At 40.5% G+C, this 23790-nt stretch overlaps 1 protein-coding gene across 5 annotated transcripts in view; it reads left to right on the forward strand.

The window, feature by feature from the left end:
• The window catches only part of foxp1b (forkhead box P1b), an 84950-nt gene that overhangs the window by 7448 nt on the left and 53712 nt on the right, over nt 1-23790 (forward strand). For all 5 annotated transcript variants that reach the window (XM_049733765.2, XM_049733764.2, XM_049733762.2 and 2 more), the window contains exons 3-4: nt 12379-12439; nt 23405-23573. In XM_049733765.2, coding sequence (XP_049589722.1) covers nt 23415-23573 — 159 coding nt within the window. In that variant the 5' untranslated portion in view covers nt 12379-12439; nt 23405-23414. The remainder of the gene's footprint in view (nt 1-12378; nt 12440-23404; nt 23574-23790) is intronic.

Below are 23790 nucleotides of genomic sequence, written 5' to 3' on the forward strand. Positions count from 1 at the left end.
CTGACTGATAGATGCAGAAAATTGTTTTAATTGTATAATTTCTGTGGTTAACCACTTGTGCGTAAAAGAGCCGTGAAGCGGGCGAAGCATTTGGCCCCTTTTTTTTTTTCTTATCGTTGCCTTTGCACAGGAAAAGAACAACAATCGGGGCTCTTTTGGATTAGGCGTAAACACGGCCAGAGTCACGCAGACTCACGCGCCCCTTGGGCAGGTTCAGATGAGCTCAGTGAGATGCTGCCCTTTTAGTAATGCATCTGACCAGCGAGACTCCTCAGGCAAAAAGAACAGCGCCTTTAAGCGGCGGATCAAGATGGCATAACTTGGCACACATTTTACAGCCTCGGAGAGCACGGCTCACTAAGCCCGGCACCCACAAGAGATGGAGACTCAATATGTACAGTCGGTCCAAGTCCAACATCAACCTCCGTCTGCCATCTCCTGCATTTTCCTGTTTGGACTTGAAGGTGATTCAGAGCCAAGGTGGTGACAGTTAACGGAAGCTCGGCAGAGGAGAGAGTATTTATTTACAGTGAGGCTCAGTGATGCTTGTTCAGGATGCGGTTTTACGCAGGATGCCCCCCCCGACACCCACCCCTCCCCAAGAAACAAAACAAAACAAACATCCAAGCTCCAAAGCTCATCTTATCTTTCTCATCTCCACCCTTGCAGGTTTGATTATGAATGGGGGAATGTGTTCTAGTGGAGAGAGGGGGGGCTTTGCCCCTCCGTATTGTGTAACTGTCAAGGTCTGGACGCAGCCAGGACGAGACTTACTCAAATTGCCTTCCTGCCTGCCCGGCCCAGGACTGGCACTAATGTCACCACAAGTCACCGGAACAAAATGAAGCGCCAAAGAGAAAGAATTTTATTTGGGAGCGATAATGTGTATTGAGAACTTCCTACGATAAATCAAAATCAAAATAAAAACTGCAATGTCATGACATTTAATTGCCTTACTGTCATTAGAGATGTTTGGAACATTTCCAAAGAACCGTATCACCAAAAATCATTGAATGATACGGGCCTGCTCATTGAAAACAAACCACGTGGAGCTTTTCTCCTTTTCTGCCATGTTGACAATCTTTTCCAAGTTTCAGCAGCAGGCTTTATGGTCTGCCTTACGGCCTCATCTGTGTGGACGGGGCCATTTCAACTGCCACATAAAAAGCACATCTGTTCAAGTCCAAATTGTAAAACGGACGCACGTGTCCGTCCGTCAGGGAATCATTGAGTTCAGAATGCAGTAGGAGACATCACCACGTTCAAGTTGATATTTTGTTCCGATTGTTTTTTTCAAACACTTCCATTGTGGTAGTATAATTGAACAGCGTTTTGAATTTAACCAAACATGCATGTTTGAATTTATGACTCCAATAGTGAATTTGGTTTATAAGGTGGTTTTGCTCCAATCAGTGCATTACGTTGATGTTTCAGAAGTTCACTATGCAGGCCTTCTCTCCACAGAGGCCTTCAATATAAATACTGTATATTTTTATCGATGCATTTATTTAATGGTCACAGTTGTGCATTTTACAAGCTCCCAGGCACGTCACGTTTTACTTTCTCAAATTGTTTTGTATATTGCCATCATTTGTATTCTTAGGATTCCTTTATGGTGTGCCGTGAAGCCATTTGCCCTTTGGGGGAACGGCGTGAGTAGTTAGTCATTTCTTTTTTGAAACCAGTTTTATGAGTTACTTGTTGTTGCTTGTTGAAAATGCACACCAATGAAAAATTTGTACATGGATTAATATTTTAGCTAATATCTGCAGATGTTGAGTCTTTTTGTGAAGAAGACATGGTGTACTCAGACATGTCATTTTGCATGTAGTGATGATGTCGAGCTGTTTCCTGTGCTTTGTTGTGGAGAACTTTAACACCTCTCTCTGAACTCACAAAACTTCAAATATAATTTTTATACACGACATATAGCTATCTCAACACATTTTATAACTCCAATGGGAAAATGTAACAACTTTGTTAGTATATATATATAAATGGACAGAAATATTTAATATTTTCCATAAATAGTTTGTCCAGTATATTCATTAATTCATCAAAAATCTTTGTTTTTCTGGCCTGCAAAAATATATATATATATTTTTTAGCTTTTGTATTCTTTGCAGTGAAATTCGGACAACACTTTTATGTTGTGGTTGCAGAGCCTTATCTGTGTTTGAGGTCTCCACTTTAATGGGCTTTATTGATCTAAACAACATCAGGGGTTGTGGTCATGTTCGTCAGGCTGAAGATAACTTCTGTGTAATTCCACTTCAACTATATATTAGCCTCTTATCAGTCTAAATAACGTTGCCTTTTAGGCTGTAATGCACCAATAAGTCACAGGAGCTCTTCATGTCGGCGGGATCTTAATAAAGCATATCCTGTGGACATCTTCCTGCGGAGAGAGTGAAAAACTAAAAGGTTAAAAGGCATGCTGGGAAGCTTCCACACCATTACTGAGAATCGTCTCCTTTGAAATGCTCAGTACGTAATAAATGTAAAAAAATAAAATAAATGAAAAATGGTGGTTTGGGAATCATTAAAAAAAAACATACCATACCATTCTGCTCAAATAACATCAGGTGGCAACTAACTCATCTGTGTAAATCCAAATCCAAACTATCCAACGCATTTCAAGTTGCTAAACGAAATCCCAAGCTAACTCCAAAAGAAAAATCCTAAACAATAATAACTCTGTTTCTGTGCTGACAAAGAAATCTGTTAGCATTTCTTTTTTTTTTTTCAAAAGACAGAAGTGAAATCACTGCGTTTGGTCATCATTTATTCTTGTGCAGGCTGTGAGTAGTCAGTTCCTTACAGGCTCGTTCAAGCCAAGTGTATTTTGTTTCCCTTTAATAACCAAGCACAAAACAGAGATGGGCATTTGACCAAATTTGAGATATATATTTATTCATAGTCAAGGACAAAGCGTGTTGGAGAAGGCAGCTCTAGCGTAGAGTCCCCGAGCTCTGGTTGAGCAGGAGATCCCTTTTCAGTGCCAGCTGTTCTCTCAGATACGCCGTTCTGTGCTGAAATTCTCTTAATATATTTCAGCGGGCTCAGGAGAATAGTCCAAAACAAGCGTGCCAGGAAGGAGAATGTTGAATTTTTTATCAGCGGGCCTCAACTCGCTGAGCTGGTGGGCAGCGCTCTCATTCATGAGCAGATGTTCGGTGCAGTTCGACACTGCAGCTAATGTGAACTTGCTGGCCTCTCTGCCATTGGCTGCAAGGACGTTGGCAGTGACCTGGCATCTGAGAATTGTTCTCGGTAAAAGGCACGGGTTTCAAATCGGAGCCCCCACCTTTTTTCGCCGCATCTTAGCCCAGGAGCTGTGTCCTGCCTGGACAGCCTATCTGTCTTCCGTTTGACTGTGATTAAACACTCACTTCTGTTTATTGGGGCATACACAGGGCAGCAAATTTTCTGTTTATTTCTAATTGAGAGGATGAACCGACAATCCTCGTCATCAGGAAAATATGGTTCATGATTTAGAAGATATTTTATGGGTGACGATTTGTCAAAAAGCAAGAGTTGCTTCTTTTTAACATTTTATTGCCAGTCACAGGTTTAACCAACACACAGAAAGTTTGCTATTTTTCTTCGCCCCACATTATTGTGGTTTTAGATTTCAGTGGTGGCAGGGTTGAGCTTTTTTGACATTTTGACTCCCCACTGGTGTATTTTTAAAGGCCAAATTTTGTCGATTAATCGGTTCACTCTGACAGCTCTAATTTATCGGTTAAATCATAATTAAACATAGGCTCGGTAAATTGAAAGTAACAAATAACACGGTGTCTGTAGTTTTTAAGTGAAATTTTGACCTTTGTTTTGTTTTGAAATCAACAGTATAGATCTTGTTGCGTTTAATTGGACAGTTGTTCATTTTCTCTTCTTGTTTACTGCCGTTGGCATCTTCACATCTTGGCAAAGGCGCACCAGCTTTTGGCGGGTTCCACTTGTGACTCGACGAGCAAATTGCATAAGTAGTCGTGAAATTTACTCAGAACATAACCTGCGTCGTCGGCGGTGTGACATTGCAAGGCATGCGGGAGAATTACTGCCGAGCGGCGGGCGGGCGGTCGGGCATTCGTATAAATAAAGCACCTGTGAGAGGCAAGCTGCTTGGCTCTGCTTGGTCTTCTCCTTAGCTGGAACCAGCTGGTGCTGCGGTCAGCCCGGCGGACGCTTTCCTCTCTATGGACCGGTGCTGCTGAAATCTGCACGGACAAGCTGCTCGGCCTGGCTTTGATGCGGCCGTATAGATTTCGAACGCTTTCCTTTTAACGAAGCTATTTGGTGCGTATAGTGCCATTAACAAATTGGTTTGTGTGTGACATTGACTAGAGCAGGCACCCTGCCAGTCATTTTCCGTCGGAGCGTATGAGTGAAAGTCATCCCACAGTAAAGTTGTACATAAGGGACTCGAAGATTGGAAATGACAAGCTCTTGTTTCGTCTGCATGTCTCATTTTCACTTTCTAATTGGTCGTTTTTCAGGTTGGCTTTATGAGAGCAAAACTAATTAGTGTTACTAAATCCAGCGGAAAAAAAATAGCACTCTGCTTGATTGTTCTGGTTTCCTCTCCTGTGTCAGGCGCTCAACAATAAAATGTGACTGTAATAGTTTTCCAATCGCTCGTATTTCAACGTCCCAGAGCTGAATGGAAATCCCGGTCTCTTGACATTTTGTTTGGCAAGATCCGGGAACAGTGGTTGCCCTCTTGCTTGTGTCTTTGTGACTCATAGGAAGCTTCATTTTTTGGGTTGTTGTTTTTTTTGCTGGGAGGGCAAAACAATGTGCTGTGTTTTCGAGGGGGGCACTCTCTGCTTTGATTTGGACGTGTCCTGCTGACAAGAGCAGCCAAACAAGTTTACAGTAGCGATGACATTTAGCGTTACCTTTATTCAAAGCGCTCCAGCTGCAGCGAGCCCTCAGGAAGCACATCGCGGGCCCACACGGGCGGCCACCGTCCACAAAGAGGAATACGAGCTGTGTTTGAGTTGGCACACGCTCTTCTCGCAGGGAAGTTTTGCTGTCGGTGCAGAAAGTCCAGTGGTGGCGGCTCTTGTGGGGTGGCGCTGATTCCAAAGGCAGGATGGGCCTTTTCCACCTCTCCCCTCTTTCAGGAAGCACATCTTGTCGTTTTTTTTTGTTTTAAAGTAGGCGACGGCAACGAGCTGGCTTCCTGGTGACACTAAAGTTGTGATATGATTTTAGACAGAACTTACCAGGCCGTTCTTTTGTTACGCAGCCACTGTGGCTTTGTGCAATGAGCTAATAAGATGTGTGGCAACATCAGTGTGACAACAATTCAACTTAACCATTGCAACCATTTTGTAACCCCCACCAACAACACAACAACTCTGTTGGGAACTTGTCCTCAGAAAGCCGTAATTAAGAAGTGCTTGATCCAAGGTTAGGGAGGAGCGGTGTTTAACCGCAATTAGAGCAAAGCGCAAATTAATTTGGACTCGTTTACAGTTTTTCAAATGTGTCATTATTTGTTTAATCAAGGGGGGTCACGTTGCTGTGTGTGTGTGTACCAGATTGGGGGTAGGGTTGTGTTGCTGCTAATGGGGAAATCTATTTATTCATTCAGCTTTAATGAATCGTAATTTGAAAGTGACCTGTTTTGTATCCCCATGTTAGTCCGCTAACATTTCTCTCTGAGGTGCACGACTAATGTACACACACGCGTCTGCATTATGTCTCCTGGCGGTGGTGCGGCTCTTGAAAGCTTAACACATAAAAATAAATTAGGTCCAGGTTTCCTTCAGTCAATTGTCTAAATAATGTGGTTTATTTCTGTGTGAGCACGGCAATAATAAATCACAGCATTTACAAGCATTTCTAAAGGAATCAGGAAATAAAACACACACACATTTTTAAAATACAAAGACCCGCTTTTTGTCGGAACTCCAATAACACATGATGATAATAAACAATATTATTATCCAGATATGTGGTGGGAATCAGAGACAGTTTTCCGGGTCTGGATGAGCAGGCATTCGCTAACTATCCCACAAGTCATTACTCCTTGTGTGGCATATAAACACGTTGAAAACAAACAATGACCCTGCGCAGACGCCAAACCGCAAAAACAATTTCAAAGCTACGCAATGTAGTGTAAACACACAAATGACTAACCTTCATGCTCGAAAGGCTACACCGTGGACATACTGTATTGTTTGTATTATGTTGACCTTTGAGGGATTTACTTTGTATTTCTTTTTTGGTTTAGGGTCCCTTTTTTTTTTTTTTTTTCCAGAATGGCCTGAAGTCTAGAAGAAGTTGCTAAGAAGTTGATGAGAAGTCAAATATCCAAATATCAAATAGTGAATATTTATATGAACATTATACTCCTGTGAGCTCTTAGGAGACTTAAGGGTGATGCAAAGTCATACTTTTAATAAAGCCTAGCTGCTGTATGATCAAATCATTTCCCTAATTAAGACCTGAGTGTACACATATGTAACATTCACCACGGAATGCTAACAACCTGTGATATTTCCAGAAGAGTTGGCTGCACGTGAGTGTTTGGATTCTGAGCTTGGGGGGGGGGGGCATGTTCATGTGGCAAGATAACATCTTGTTCGCATCCATGTCAGGTTGAAGCTAATGAAGGCCAGAATGATTCTTAGATGCAAGGCTTAAGCAAATGATCCCTATTTTGAATATATTAGAGCCCCATAGCTGCAAAGTGCCTCCCCGCCACGCCGGTGCTGCTGCATGTTGACTTGTGGTCTGCCGAGGCAGTTCAAAACGGCAGTCACAGTCTTCACTCATGCTGTAAATCACCTTACCCTTAAAATAAAAAAAATAAAAAACGCAAATTCGGGTCTTTTAAAGATCACTTATAATACAGGCATATTATTAACCACTTTGATAGATATAAGGTGCATCTTCTCACAAATAAGTTTCCATTAAAGCATGGATGAAGTTTTCCTGATACTAATAACGCTAAGCAACACATGTAAGTAAATTTGCCGTATCGAATGTGTCATTTTCTACGTAGCGTTCGTGTGGGTGATCACACATTTAGCCAAGCCACAAAGTGTCCCAGCGGGCGTGTGCGCTGCAACATTTTCATGTGGAAAACAAAACTGTCTACATTTATTGTGTTACATTGATGGAAATTTAAATGGTGATGTTGAGATCTAAAACACACCATTTGAATATTCAAATGTACGCACAAGTAATGTCATGCATTTTGGCTTTTAGTATTTGCATACAGGTCTGCTGCTCTGAGCTCGGGTGGTTTAAAAAAACAACAAAAAAAAGGCAACAATGATACTTTTTTGTTTCTGGACATAATAAAGTAAGAAAGTGGAACTATGCCACTTCAGATGTCTAAAGTTTATCTGAGATGTTAAGATGCTTGTGCTGTAAGAGATTTTTTTTTTTTGCTTCATTAACAATATCGCCAGATTTTCGCTCATCTTAGCTTAACATTCAGGTCTTTAAATATTAATATAGATACTTAATTATTTAAAAAGGATAATTTCTGTACAGATTAATTTTATGTCCCTATGAAATATTGATTGATTTTTAAAATTATAAATTTACAGAACTATTATTATATTCATAAACAGAAACGCGAAATGGTAACATGTTAAGTAAAATTTGATCAGACAGCGTTTGGCGTCAGTGAGGAATTCATATTTTATATGTATTTTTAGCTGGTATTTTTTTTAATTATGTCAGTTTCTCTTCTAATGCATTGGTAGGTTTTGGCAAACTGATTCAGGGAAACGTATTTTTTCTGTTTTGAAAAAAATTATGAAGTGATATGTCACATTGCCATTTAAAAGATGAATTCATTACACATGAATCATTTCCATATATATATATATTTGACACTAATATATACTGATACAAACAGTATCATTTAATCTTCATCCTATATATATATATATGTTCAGGCCAGTGATGTTATATAGAGACATGAAAGTGTTTGAATTTAAAATCTGATACTCCTGGAAAGGCAAATAATTTCAAATATTGTGAAATGATTCTCAAATGAACAGAGACATGAGTAGAGCAGAGGCGAGTACTTTCCCCTGGTGATCCTCCAGGCGCCCGCCTTTGTTTCCTTGGTGTGTCTCCAGCTCATTAATGTTCTAAGCATGTGAGCAAACCAGACCATACTCCATAACCCATAGATTGGTGACATCACACATGCACGCACGCACATAGCCAACAATCCCTCAGCCGTTTTAAGTCCTCTGGCTCTTTTAGGAAGTGATGGCCACTGAGCTGCCCTGATTAAAATGACAATAGTCTAATTAACTCGACCTCGGTGTCAGTGCACTAAAATGGCTGATGGCCTGTCAGTTCCTGTTTGAAAACCTTTTGTCTCCTCATTGTCCAAAAATAAGACCCCCCCCTCCTCCCCCACAAAGAATGCCTCAACCTTACTTGATGGGATTTGCTAATGGCAATTATTTCTCAAAAGCTAATTAAATCTAGACATTTATTTCAAGTGTTTTTTTTTTTTTTTAATTTGTTATAGTCCTCGAGTTATCCTTTGAAGGTGTACAGTTACATTAAGTAGCTACCTGCGAAAAAAAAAATTCAAACCAAGTTTTGAAAGGCCAAAAAGGTGATGAGTACATAACCTTTTACTCTGGACCTCGAAATGACTGTGCTACTTGCACCCCCATAAATTCTTACATTATTTGATGAACTCATCTTAAACACTTTGAGGCAGAAAAAGAACAACAAAAAAAGCTTTAATGATTGAAATCGACCCTCCCCCTATTCTCCTATCCCCGATCAAGGCCTACAGGGAGATAATTAGGCTTTAGACTAAAGTTAATGAAATGAAAACCTTTCTTTGCTTTTGAAGGGGAACTTCATCGTAATATCTGCAGACATCTCTGTGAATTAGTTTTGTTTTGGCTTACAAGCACCTCTTCTGGCTGTCAGTCTGTGGCTGATATGGGTAAGATGCAAGTGGAGCCAAAATCATCCAGGTCTGCCTTCTCTGCATCTGCCTGTCTGTGGCGATCTCATGAAAAACTCAGTTGAAGTCACATGGGATAAGTCTGGATTTGTGAAAGAAAATCAATTCTAGGATAAACGTCGGTGGCACGTACGTACCTGCCAAGGGCTAACAAATGCCATTAATTCTATTAATAAATCATCCATCATTATGTAATCATTGTTCTACATCACTGACTCTCTAACAGTAAACCATTAAGGGGACCAATAATAAAATATACATCATAACGTAAAAAGCCACAAACAATGAGTGAGAGACAAGAAAAAAACAGTTATTTACCGCATTTTCCGCACTATAAGGCGCACCTTCAATAAATGGGCCATTTTAAAACTTTGTCCATATATAAGGCGCACCGGATTATAAGGCGCACCTTCAATGAATGGCCCGTTTTAAAACTTTGTCCATATATAAGATATATACATTTGGCCCACGGGCCGGACTTTGGACACGCCTGTTGTAGTGGCTCAATATTGGTCCATATATAAGGCGCGCCTGATTATAAGGCGCATTGTCGGCTTTTGAGAAAATTGGAGGTTTTTAGGTGCGCCTTATAGTGCGGAAAATACGGTAAATACAATGGACAACAAATCCCTGATTGGCTACTAGTTAGCACAAATGCAGCAACGAAAAGAAACACGGAATTCAAACGTAACGAGTTGTTCTTTGACTTGTAACGCATGACATTAATTCTTGCAAAGAGCAGACACCTTGTTTATTAACACAAATTGAGGTGTTAGCCATGCCGTTGTCTGACCCAAAAGCACAAGTGGTGACCAGAGAGCAGTGCATATATTAAACTGTCCTTGTGGAAATTCACATCTGGTGTGTGTGTTTGTGTGTGTGTAGTGTGCAACAACCCCCACTTCCCTTCCCCCAACTCCACTCTCGCATTTCATCCTCTGTCCACCAGTGCCGCGGTGCTTCTGCATTAGTTGTCTGCTCTGCGTCCATCTGTTGTTATTATTTTCCATTGATAATTGGCTTCAACAATGGAATGCATGTTTCCCCCCCCCTTGCCTTTGAAATCAAATCCCGTGTTTGTTTTCCAGAGGTCTCACTTATGCTCTCTGTTGTCTGGTACTCTCTCTGACCCCACAATTTGTCACTCATCTAACTACCTCCCTGCGTTATGTTTAAGACGTTCAGATCAGCAGGAAAAAAAAAAAAAATGACGTCGGTACCGTTTACATCACTCCTCAAAGATTCATAAGGTGCCGTGTTCTGTAATTTGGCCAGGCATTTACTATATGTTTGATGGAATTTGATGGTGGCAAGTGTTGCTTTTGGATTTAACAAAGTCTCATTTTTTTGTATCATAGCTTCTTTCGGAGGGCCATTATGACTGTCAACCCAAATAAATGTATGAGCACCTCATATTATATACAGTAAAAGCTACAAAACAAACTGACAAATAAGTCGTTTTCAAATCAGACGAGTAAAAACTGGACAAATATTTAAAAAAAAGAAGAAATTGTTAATATGACACAGATGACGAACCGAAAAGCCAATTTTTGGAAAAATGAAAGGATTTTAACTGGTCTAAAAAAAATTGGTGTACAGCACATTGCTGTCCTCCCTACGTTTGCAGTTCCTATTTATATTCCGATCAGTTCTCCGCCACTCGGTTGTTCATACAGAATAGTGAGGTGTAACATTGGCGACCCACTTCTGCAGTGAAATGGCCGTAAAAGGGGCTATTGATTTTAGCATGAATTAATATGATGGTGATGTGTGAAGTTCATTAACGAGCCAGCGCAGACAGTATCAAGAGTGCTTAGAGAAATTAATGGAATATCTTACTTAATGTAAATATTCATGAGCTCTCATCTTTTTATCTCCACAGTGTGAAACGTGATGAGAGCCTGTCCATTAGAGGACCTTGAGCCCATTGTTGGGATTGGTCACATTTCTATGGAGGGGTATCAATACATATGAGCATAACCTTACAACAAAGCCATTCCCATTGATTTCAAATCTGGGCCGAGAGAGAGCAAATTGTGAAGCAAAGTCCTCTTCACAGGTTTGTGGGCTTAATGGGTCCACCGTTGTCCATTAGCATCTCCAGTTCCTCTTAAAATGTAAAAACACAACACAACAAAAAAAAAAAAAAACCCCACAATGGTTGAGCTGTATTTTCTGAAAAAAAATTATTTGGATCACCAAAGAATGTTTTGCACACGCCGGTTATACATATTTTACATTTTAATGTGCCGTATTAACAACATCTTAATGTGTTCCTTTGATTGATATTTGTAATTTATTTGTCTAACAGAGCATTCAACTAAGCCACCTAGGGGGATAATTATCTCGACAATAATTTGTTCCGTTCCCTAAATTCCGATGTCGGAATGTGTGATGACTTCTGACGCAAGCTCCCCTTGTTTATCCTCACCGTGTGTTACCTGCTCCCCGACCGATCTAAATGGCAACTTTGCAGCCTGTTGCGGTTTGAAATTGAGGCAATTATCTTTCTCTTATTAGCTCTTCCGCTGTTGTCTTTACAGTGCACAGAGAAGAGGTGTGCCCACCCTGGCTATTAGGATCTAGTTGTTGCTGGTTTGTTCCAAGCAAATACCAATTTGCTGTCGTCGAAAATGATGGAACACGTTTGGAGCTTGAAATTAATTCATTTCATTTGTCACCACTTGGAATTGATTGATGATTCAACTGGTGATGTGTTAATTGAAGTGTAATTTATCACAATAATTGGAGGGTATTTGAGTTGAAATGAGACAGCTTTTGTTATTGTTTGATCCGTCTGTCCTTCCGTCCAACCTGTTTCCATGCTCGTTGGTGTCTTTTTACTTAAATGTCTATTTTTGATGAATACCAACTCTTGGTCGCAGTTTTGACTGTCAAATGTTTGACAAAACAGGGAGGGTTTGGGGTTGTGAGATTTTTTTTTTCCTCTATCCGCCTCCATATTTGGTTACGCTTTAATGCTTTTATTCAAATGCACCTGATATCTTACCCCACAGTGACATTTAAGTTTTCCATAAAAATACAATTTTGTTTCCTTCAGCTTTTTTCCTTTTTCTCAGGTTGAGTGCTCAGTTGGGAAAGTCTTGCGCAAACACATCAGTCGCGTCAAATGCATCGCACACTGGCACGTCACATTAACCACAAGGGGTTGAGGTTTTTCCATCAGAAAGATGTTTTCCATATCAAATTACCAACACAATTTTTAATTTGTGCAGTTATAATAGAGTTGAAATGAAAGGATTTGTAAAAAGTTAACTTCACAGGAGGATAAACCCAATTACCTAAAAAGAAAACAAACAAGCTTCTGCAAATAGAGTCAAGGAAAGAATTTGTTGGTTGCGTTGACAATTAAGCCTTAATCTTATTTTTCCATTTCTTTGGTCTAGGTCAGTGTTTTGCCAACGCTGGAAGAGAAGATTGCGTTGACTAAGCAAGCTCTTCAATAAGGTAAGCGATGTTCCCAAATTCAGGGACTACACTGGGGCTGGCATTTGCGTACTGTACGTAATGCAAGAACATTTGAAAATAATTATAGTGTTTTGATTAGAATAAAAAAATATATATATATTACAAGTGAAAATAAACAATTTGGGCTTTGTGCACATTTTGGAGCTCAGTTTAATTTACTCTGTTGCCTTTACTGGCTGCTTTAAAATGTAATTTCTTTATATCAGCATCAAACGGAACTGTCCACGTATTAGTATTTGGCTTGCTAAGATTCTAATTCGGTGGCATTTACTGCCGTCTGTTTTTCAATGCATTTATAAGACTTTGATTCGACAAAGCTCTTTAATCGTTTACGCCTAGGTTGGAACATAATAAACAACTGTAGCAAAAGTGCCTCGCGGGGGTAATTCTGGCAACAAAGTGAACCGCTTCTGTCACTTGCAGTGTTGTTGCTGCGCTTTAAGTACCTTCATCTATTCTCTCAGCATTGCTGCCATTGTGTAGAAAAAGAAAAAAAATAAAACAGCAAAGCAAATGCCTTTGCAAGTTGGAAGGATCGCCTTACAAATATTGTATGATGTGTTGAACAACAGCTAGCCTGCTGTCTGCTATTGTTGTTTTGGCTCAGCTGTCTTTGCATGTATTTTCCATTTGCGTGTTCAACAAAAAAAAAAAAAACATCTGAAAGTTTACTCTTTCGACCTTCAACAATACGTTGATCAAAATACATTTCCAGTCCAAAAACAAACAAACAAAAAAAAATCTGTTTCATTTCCTCCTATATTACGTGGTGCTCTTGTATGTATTGGAAGGTAGAATGAATCACATTTTTGTTGTATAGATGGTCATGTCCAAGAAGATTTCCTTTTGGGAAGGAAAATGCATTTGCTGAGGATCAATTTATTTTTCTATCACTATCAAAAAGACCATTTGCACTCCTGGTCTCACACCTTCTGTGTTGACTTGGACGTGGGTAATATCAACCGGCAACCAGCAGCTGAACACGTTTCTATGAGATGTACAGTATATTGTCTTAACTGCTAACTAATGCGTAAAATGTAGTAATAATGCAAATTGTCTCCTTAACAATCACTAGTTATGATAAACAGTGAAAGCAATCATACAAGGCTGAATACTTTTTTCTTTAGGATTTGAATGAGTTCTGGCATTGCAGGTATTCTTTAGTATTGTATTGTTGTTGTATAAATAACAAAATAATTGAAGTGTAAATCTCCAGGTAGAGTTCTTGAGTTAATTTCCAAAACAATCTCCGTGGCTGGCTAGAAAAACACAAAGCCAGCGTTGCAACGAAAACTGGAATGACAAACGCCATTAGCTGAAACGTGTGCGGGTTGACAAATTATTTTGATCGTATGATTATGTTGGTACGTCGATTAGAATCATTAAGTTTGTTAAAACCTTACACCTTTCCTTGACTCTGGAAAGTTTCCACATTCAGTTTTTGAAACTTTCCAAATGATGTGGAAGCATTCTTGCTTAGTTACTTATCTAAAATGTAAAAATCTAGTTTCCAAAACCTTATAAAACAAAGAGCTAAGACCTTCTGCACTGATTAACCAGGTTGCAAAGGTGACCCCCGAAACCTGTTCACTCTCACCCCCACCTTGCTTTCTCTCAAAATATATTCTCTGCTTTCAAGCACCTCTGTACCACACAGGGTGCTGATGGCTTTCTCCGCTTGCAAGTGTAAAATGGACCAACTGTCTCACATGTGGTTCTTGCATAAAAGGTAGAGTGGGCAAAACTATCAAAACGTTTCCATCCTTTTGCAACAATCTTGTTGTTTACCCTCCCGTACGCATTCTAATACGCTTACCCCCCCTTTGTCAAAGCTGGCCACGGCCGATCCGAGAGGCCCTCGAGGGGAGACGTTTTCAGCTGTCACTTCGACAATAAGAAACAAATGTCACGGCTGGGCAAAAAAAAAAAAAGCTGCCTGACTTTCTTACAGTACTTGGCCTTCCTTTGTGTTTGACTTCAGCTCCCCTGTGTAAGCACTCTCTATTGTGACATGTCCACTTTTGTGTTGCCACTTGTCTTTCTTGCTTTTTTTTTTTTTTGCTCTGTCGTTGTTTGTCTCTATTGATCTGTGTCCGTGGCCTGGTGTTAGCTATGTGGAGGTTGAATTGATGGGTCTCCGCTTGCTGTGTTGTTTAGACGGAGAAAGGATTGCTGTGCTGTTGAAGTCGCTGTTGCTTTTGCCACTATGCAGGCACAGGATTGAAATGAAGCTTCATGAACAAAATCAATTGTCACGCTAGATATTTTTTGATTTTTTTTTTTTTTTGCTTCGGATCCTTCCACCTGCTCTTTCTTGTTACAGGCTTGATTTAACTCCAAATAACTTTTTGGGTTTCAGTTGAGTTATAAACTTAAATTGTGCAAGGGAAATGCTGATAAAATATGACCAATCAGGTCCCATCGCTGTCTGTCTTTAGCAGCGCAATCCACTGAGGATACTCTGACTGGGGTTTTGGCAAAGAGGTCAGCAGCCTTTTTCTGGCGGAGGAAATCGGGCTTCATCAGATGCATAGTCTTTCTTTTCCCCAGCTGGTGGAGGTAGATGGCAACCTCAGTTAAATCCTAAAATCCTCACGTTTATGATATTTGCCCAGCATTATCTGTGCCTGTGGATGAATGGGAGCGCCGAAGATGTGGAATGTAGAAGGTCATACGCCGTGATTTACACAGCGTACAGCCCCACAATCCCTGGGAAAAGACTTGGTCGAGGATCAAACGGACATCATGCAATATGTTCATAACACTGACCTTTAGATTCATTCATTTTACTTCTGCCCCTCAAATCGAGCACTATATGGATAACGTCGACATTTAGGAAATTCGTGATGATAAATGTATTTTCGGCCCTGGTTTGGAGAGTGCATCTGGGTTAACTCTCATGTGAAATATCCTTGTTTCGATTAAAATAAAAAAGCTCTATGAAACAAGATCATAGTCACTTCCAAGTGTCCATCCAAATCGCCATTGAAACGGAACTGATACCTTCATCAGGTGAGTTCACGTAAGCCAAATGTCTGTCTGTAGCCAATTTAGGGATTTATATCTTTGTCTTGGTTCTTAAGCAAACGGTCCTGCTTTCAAAGACTAAAAATAAAGTTCTGTTGTTGTTCCACGTGCCCTATGTGATATGCAAATTTGCCTTTATTTGATGTTGATGAACTCTGTGGAAGGCCTCAAGGTCACTTGAAAGGCAGTTAACGTTCGTAAACATATTTTCAGCCAAAGATTTGTCAACACTGTAAAGGCATACATATCAAGTCACTTACTCAGATTTCTCAAGCTATGAAAAATCGGCCTGCGTTTTCATTTGTCAAATGTTATAATAAGAAGAGCCCACTGTTAGCCGTGGAGGTGCATTTGGACTTCAACTCCTTTTAATTAGAAGTGAGATATTAGCATTTGGTTGGGCTTTATGTGGGGTGAGGGGATCGGGCAGCGACTGTGCCTTCATTAGCCAGCTTCTCTGTGTAATGAGTGCCGTCATTAGCTGATGGAGAGGATTTGCTCCAGCTTTACCTTGAAAGGCACATCTTTTAAATACTTGCAAGGAATACGGCATTTTAATGGATTTCTTAATGAATAGAATAAAGATGCTACATGTTGAAAATTTGAGTGCCCATCGTGTGGATCAGCAGTGGAGGGGGGGGGGGGATTGAAAAGCCTGTTGGGGGAAGAAAAATACAAAACAATTAGTTACTAAAAACAACATTAGAGATAATAATTAAAAAGTGATTTTTATTGTAGTGCAATTTCTGTGGGATTTGCAAGAGGCATCGAAGCTGTAGTGCTTGAATTGAAACACTCCGCATTTATTAAAGAGCACTCGCGGGATAAAGCTGACGGCACAAATGTCTACACTGAAGTGCATGTGGACTTTCTGCCGTCCTGACAGTCAGAGAGCTGGGGTGTGTTTTTTTTTTTTTTTTTTTTTTATTATGATACGGAAGTCAGTCTAAGCCTTTGACGGTGACTCCATTCTCGAAATCATGCATGAAGTGATTTGTATTTTATTGATGAGTTTTTGAAGTGGCAAGTGTGGGAAATTGGATCTTTGATCTCCTCGAGTTTGGGAAATATCTTCTGAGTGTGTTGAGCTCTCCAGGTAAAATACCCCCATCCAGCCATACGCTCTCACGAGATGTCATTTCGGAGAAATATCCCCCTCCCCTTTTTTTTTTCCCCCTCTTTCAAAACACTTCTGGTATTTGTTGTGGATGTTTTCCCTGACTCTAATTACCGTTGTTCATTAACAAAACTGGGTATTTGTTTTCGACTTCAACCAATCACTTTGATATGCTAATTACAATGTAATTTAATTTGAGCCCCCGTAATGATGATGCCGTTATTATGGACATAAATGATGCAGTTAAGCCGAGAGTAATCTCATTTGCATACTGTACATGCCAGTAAATTAAGCCCTTTCCTGTGTTGCTTCAGCTTTAATTTTCCACTCCTTTTCACACGGCATCCCTCAGCCCCTGTGCCTAATAGCAGACCAGCTTGTTTGATGTCGACAGCTGCTTACCGCACTAAATCTACTCACAATATGTAGTCCATAAAGCCTCCTAAGTGCTCTTTTAAGAAGTTCCTATTAATAAGCTAGCAAGCTTTTCGTACTTGGTGCTGACAGAAAAGCTTGCTTTTGTCTCACACCATCTTTCACCCGCAGTTGATACGATCAACTTGTGTACTCTGCACAGGAAGGAAATTAGTTAGATGAGCTGAAACATTTAAATGTGATCAATGCAGAAAAAAAATGCAGAAAATAGGAAAGGAGAAATACTTTTTCACGGCACTGTACTTCCTGATGATTTCCGAGAGTGCCCTGGAGAGGGAGAATGCTTTATGGGCTTTTTACTCTCGTATCACAATCGCCCTTTGCTGAGACTTCTCCAGCGTTATTTATATCATCAAGAATATTATTATTTATTTTTTGCTGGACAATTTTCTGTTCGTCTCTAATTGGCCGCATAAATCTAGTCAGTTGAGGGTGAGAAATGTTCCAGTGTCATCCAGTGTAATCTTCACCCTTATTTACCAATTCATTAAGATTCATTGATGCAGGCTCGCTGAGAGGAAATGACAACATAAATCAGGCCTCCAACATAATGACCCTAATCAGTTGGGAATTGCACAAAATGTCATGATGAACTATGTCCTTGTGTTAGTGCCACTGTATATTGTCGTTTTGCTGCTTTATGAGTAGGACACATTCCCCTGACAAGGGCTGTATTTAAAAAAAGAAATGGGGACCACAAAAAAAAAAAAAAAACTATTAAAAGGCAGAAATCCATGTCAGGTCTTTTGATATGTTGTCCTTCACCCTACAACTGCCCTGACTTTCTTCCATTTAACCTCTTTGTCCATTTGCTGGCAAGTTGTGGCTTTTAAAATAATAACATGCTTCACAGGGTTAAATGAGCCTGGTGTATTGTTGAAGATGATTTGTGATTTCAGAAGCCAGCCGAGGTGTCAGAGAGTAATAAGCGCTCCCGTACCGATGAAGTGAGCACAATTAGATGCCTAATTGAAAGTTATTGTGCCGCAATTGTTTTACGACACTGACAGTTAGTCAATCTTGTGGCTATCACGCGTTTGGTTTCCGAGCAGTGATTGGATGACACAAGATTTGGACTCAACCAGCCAGGTGAGCTCAATACCAGTCGTTCACACTGCTAAATTCCTACTCAAACGCCAATGGCTCTTTAGCGTGATCATTTCGAGGGTGCTACTGGCATAAGAGGGCCTCAGAATCAAAAGAAGGAAAAAAAAAGATGAGGTGACTCATTGTCAGCTCACACAGAGGACATCGGTCCCGAAAGACCGTAGCTCTAATAATATTGTCCCTTCTTTACACGGGGACACAATATTAATTAGACAAGTTCGTCAAAGCTAACCTCGGTTTTCCCAAGAAAATGCGTTTGACATATTTCATCTCCGCAAGTTTGCATCCCCACTCGCTTGGGAAGACTCCGTACATGACTCCTTGTAAAGATGATTAGAACTATGACACCGTTTAAGTAATGTTAAAACAATAAGTAGCTTTACAGATCCCAAAGGATGGTGATGGACTGAAGGTATTTTTTTTTCTAATGGTGCCTTCAAGGTCTAATTGGTTACCTCAGATTGAGGGAAGAGGTCCGCACATCTTTTATTTCATGATGTCTGTCCTCTTGCTGCCGTCTTGATGGGCATGAGCCACACGCAAGCCAAATGATCAAAGTCAAATGAAGGAGAAAACGTGCGGGGAACATCTCCGGAAAGAAGCTCCAAATCCCAGAATTGCCATTCCGTTCATGTACAAGCAGATACAAAGTCATTAAACTTTTCTATTTGCTTACTCCCACTCCGCCCTAGTTGGACTAAAAATACCATGGCCTGCCTTACTTTGCCACATGTCATCGTCTGGGCACAGTGGGCCTTTATGCTGAGCTGTTGTCGGCGTTAAGTGTTTTTTTTTTTTTTTCTTGCTTAGCTTCTTATCTGGAGTATTCATCATGAAACTATTTGTGACCTTGCGTAATGCAAATGTATCGTTATATTTGACATGCGTAGTCATGCTATTATAATTATTGTGCGACTTTATTTTGGCTTGATGACTTTCTCTGTGCTTGTCACGTTTTATTTTTTTTTTTTTTTGTTACAGTTGCTTGTTGTAAAACTAGCTCATGTTTACCAGAGACAAATTCCTTGTGTTTTTCACATACTAAAGATGATTCTGATTCTTTGCAGTTCTGTGCATCAAAGATTCATTGTTGTACCAAATGATTTTTTTCCCCATATCATGTGCTTATTTTATTGCACCACTAGTATTTGACATTATAAATGTGGGTTTTCTATGAAATGTGTGATTTTTTTTTTTCATGTATGTATTTTTCCAACTGCATCTCGTGATGTTGTCAGTATCAAACTTCGACACACAGGACCTATTGTCATTTCCTTGAACCAACTGTAGTTACTGAATAATTAAACAAAGTAAATGTTTAACATGTTTTTGCAAGTTCCTGCTGTTGTGTTGTGAGGAGCCACTGCGCGACATATGCACTCTGGGAGAAACACTTTTGCTTTGACGATGGCAGGAGCTCACCTTGTTGACTGCCCGCCGCAACGTGGCTTTTTCTCAAATACCGTCTCGCTAAGCAGGTGCGACACGCCATTGTATTGAGTCTTCAAATGTCAGAAGAACGGCCATTTGTTTATCTTGACTTGTGCCTCGCTGTTTATTCTAGCCCAAGCTGCATCTGCATCAACAATGATTCCCTAAAGATACGCCCCCACATATCTGGACCTGTTTACACTCTGCCTGCCCCCGAAAGCCTGGGAGGATATCGGCTGATCATTCTACCTGGTTAATATTGAATGTTGCTTGCAAAAGAGAGCTGTTTGTTCATAAAAACAAAAGCTGCTTCTCTTGTTTACTGTCGCCATAACAACAATCAGCAAGACACGTTTGTGTTTTGTAGTTAAATCGTTGAAGTGGTGCGACAATGATTGCTAAATATTGGTCAGTTCTCAAATCACAGCAGATTTGTTGTCCATAATCTGAAGACTTTTCCCAAGAATCTGAAGCCAAAATACAGCAAAACACAAAGTTGTTCAAAAGCCTTGAGAAAGATTCTGTTGTCGTACGAATTGTTGTGTTGTCTAGACGAGCAAGCGAGCTGAACCCAAAGAACTCTAAAGTGAATGACTCCCCTTTGTCCCCTCCTTTGTGTGTCCTTATCTCACTCAAGAATTGTGCTCTTGTTGTGTGCTTGTGTAAACAGGGCTTGTGTGAGAACTGGTTGAATTGTAGCAGATGGCTGCTTGGGCTTGACTGTCATGAGCATTAAGGAAAAACACAACATGGAGAAGGGTCAAAGCACAGCTGTGCAAGTCGAGCCTACCTTGAGTGGACTGCGGTCTTGCTTGAGCAGCCCCAAACCAGGATTTGATTTCTAGAAAAATGTTTTTGGGGGAGGAAGAAGCAACAGCAAGGTGAATGAGCTCCGGACACGTTCTCTTAACCTTCAGTTAGGAGACGGAGGTGACGCATTTTTTTTTTTTTTTGTATGATACTTGTCTTTTAGTGAGCTTGTCGAAAATTTCTAATTCAAGAGCTCCAGATTTCCATTTGTGGGTTGAACCACTCTTGCTAAAATTATTTCATTTAAAATTACTTTTTTTTTGCCATGTAGTAGGGATCATTGATCTAGTCATCGTTGCAATGTCACAGTTCATCTAATTATTTGAGAAAAAAAAATGCTTGACACTCTTGAGCTTCATTTGCCGCATTCCACTAAACCTAGAAGTTTTAACTCACGAACCGGAAATTATATCATGACTGAGTCTGAATATCATCATATTCGCTGGTTAAATCTGTGATGAAACATCATATTTAGAACCAAATCTTTCTTTCTGCTCTAATGCAACATTTCGACAGCGGGAATGGATACTGTTGGAAAACACAGCACAGACCCGACGATAAAATGATCCAAACTTGTAACGTTAGACAGAAGTTTTCTCTGGGAAACCTTGCGTTGAGCAACCACGAGGTGAATATGTCACTTTTGTGTTTACAATGTGAATATGAAACCATAGAACAGCGGTTAGAGATAGCAATACCTGCTAACAGCAAACTAACTCAAACCTTGTATTTTTCCAAAACTAATACCCCTTGGAAAGTCTTTAATAGTATATGATAACATGTTTAGATATATTTACGAAAAGCTCAAAGGTTAACTAAATAAACATCGCTCGCCATAATTTCAACCCTGCAGATCTGGTTTTATGATTGTTCTGTATGCACATAGTATGTTTGTTTTTGGAGTAGGAACTCCCATGTTCTTTACCTTAGTGAGTGCAGCACTATATATTTTCTGGACACCTGACCTATAATTACGGCTGCCCGGCAAGATTAGAAGCATACGAGTTTAATGGGAACATCTAAAAAGCACACAAAACATGGCTATCCCTTGAGTTAAGTGAAAATAAATATATCATATGAAGAAAAATGCAGGGCAGAGGAACTGGAGCTCCCTGATGTGGCATCGCTTTTTTGGCGTTTTTCATATCGACTTGATATTTTGGATGTATCTGTGATTTTTGTTTCATCTCTAATTTCTGATATTGCAACCTTAAATTATTCAATGATCAAATTAATGCCAGTGCACATTCATGGGTACTATTTATCAATGAAACTAAATTAAATAGGCAGACATTTTAGCGGTGCCTTCGTCACTTCATTCACTTTATCTGAATGCCTGTTTTGATTTAGTGGCTCGTGGAGGAGAAACTATTTGCAGTGGCCTGCAGATGGAGTTGTTAGTCGATGTGTCCCATGCCACGGTATTCCTTTTTTGCCTTCTGCCTGTTTAGAAAATCCCATTATGGAGGGAGTCAATGCCAGACTGGAGGGGTTAGTTGGGTCAACATCTGTCTAGAGAGGGAGTAGCCTGGTGAACAGGGCCTGTAGGCTGGGCTGGTTGGGGCTGTTCAGACAGGCCTCTAAATGTGTGTGTGTGTGTGTGTGTGTGTGTGTGTGTGTGTGTGTGTGTGTGTGTGTGTGTGTGCACAGGCCACAGTGTCAGATGACTCTTGGCGAGGTTGGGCTCTGTAGTATCATGCAGCCATACTGTATTTAATTTATGTTGGGTTGTAAGTTCACAGTGAGCGCTTCCTGCAAATCACGACCTCAATAGAAACCTGCTGTTTATTTTCCTTGAAATATTTCGACGTTGAGATGATTATCTCACCTATGCTTTTCACATTTTCCCTTTGACAAGTTGTCAACTTCAATTTCCTGTCTGTCAGCCTGAGTGTCGAGGCATGTCCGTATCTTGTTTCCATCCGCACCTCCAGAGAGGCTCGATCCGTCCGAGCCACCGAGTAGATATTAACATACGTCGGCCACCCCCATTACATGCCTTAAACGCAAGGCCATAAATCTGTATTTAGTTCCATTTTCTCTGGCTTTCATGATGAGGCCCTGTGTTTTAAAGGCAATTATTCCGTTTCAAATAAATAATTAATCGGCCAAGTAGATTCGCTTCTGCCTGACTTGGTCAGCTTCATTAACCCGGAATTGGGAGGCTCGGTGAGTTGCGCCGGTGTGGCGAGCAAGCCATGCGCAGCAGCTGTAAATCACCCTCCTGCTTAAAAATAGAGGCGCTGATACACACCAGTGTCATGAGGACGCATCCCTTGGGCTGCATCATCTACTGTATGTGACTTTATCCAGACACGGACCATTACAGCAAAAATGTTGGCACGTATCTGAGTATGCGTTCTTGGTCCCCGATTTGACTTAAAACATGAAACAAAATGTATTTGTTGCTCTCAACATTCTTCCCAATCATCCCATTGGGATTATTTAGATTCCAGACTGCATTTTGGTGTTAATTAAACCGCCCTGGAGAATTGCGCTGTTTTCGCTCAACCACGCATTGGATGTTTCTCATAGAGCTCGTTTGGCACGCCTCACGTAGTCGCTCGCCCTGGTTCCCATTAAAAGGCCATTGAGCAGCGGTTCTTCTGGGAGCTATGCGAGTAAATATACCCATTTCCATAGGACGTGTTTTCTGTTTTGTTTTGGAGGGCCGGTGTTTTCTTGGGCTCCCCTGCTTTAACTCAACCAGGCTGGGTTCCTCTCCGAAGAGCAACCATATTTATACTTCGTGATGGCGAACACAAACACAACCCCAGTTTGACTCCATATTTTCCATACCAGTGCTCGAAGAGCAAACAAGATACAGGCAAGCAAAGACCAACGAGGAGATGTGCAATAAAAGTGAAATTCTAAAGGAAGGATATGACAGATGTTTATATTTTGTCCTGGAGTTGTAACACAACCTGATTGCTGTGTTTTAACAGCTGTTTGACCTTGTCTCTCTCTCTCTCTCTCTCCCCCCCTCGCCCTCCCTGTCCCTGTTTTCTCTCGGCAAGTTTTTAAGTCATGATGCAAGAATCTGGGACAGCGACAACAAGTAATGGAGCATTTAATCAAAATGGAGGCGCGAGCACAGAGAGCGATTCCAAGGAAGGACAAGGCAAGAGCGCCACGCCATCGGCGGAAGTGACTGCAGCCGATCTTGCGCATCTCCGACAGCACCAGGTAGGGCAGCCCCTCCCCCCGCCCCCGCCCATACCTGTCTTCACTTTATTAAGACATGTCATCAGCAGGCCAACAGCACCTCTTTAAGTGCCAGTTAATATTTAATTCATCCTCAAAGTACATCTAGTACATAAACACATTACTATTATTATTTATGTATATTGAGGCACTTTTTGAATATTTAAATAAGGGGAAGTGCTCTCTGTGTGTGATTGTG

The sequence above is a fragment of the Syngnathus scovelli genome, chromosome 11 (assembly GCF_024217435.2).
Source record: "Syngnathus scovelli strain Florida chromosome 11, RoL_Ssco_1.2, whole genome shotgun sequence".
NCBI classification, from domain to species: Eukaryota; Metazoa; Chordata; class Actinopteri; order Syngnathiformes; family Syngnathidae; genus Syngnathus; species Syngnathus scovelli.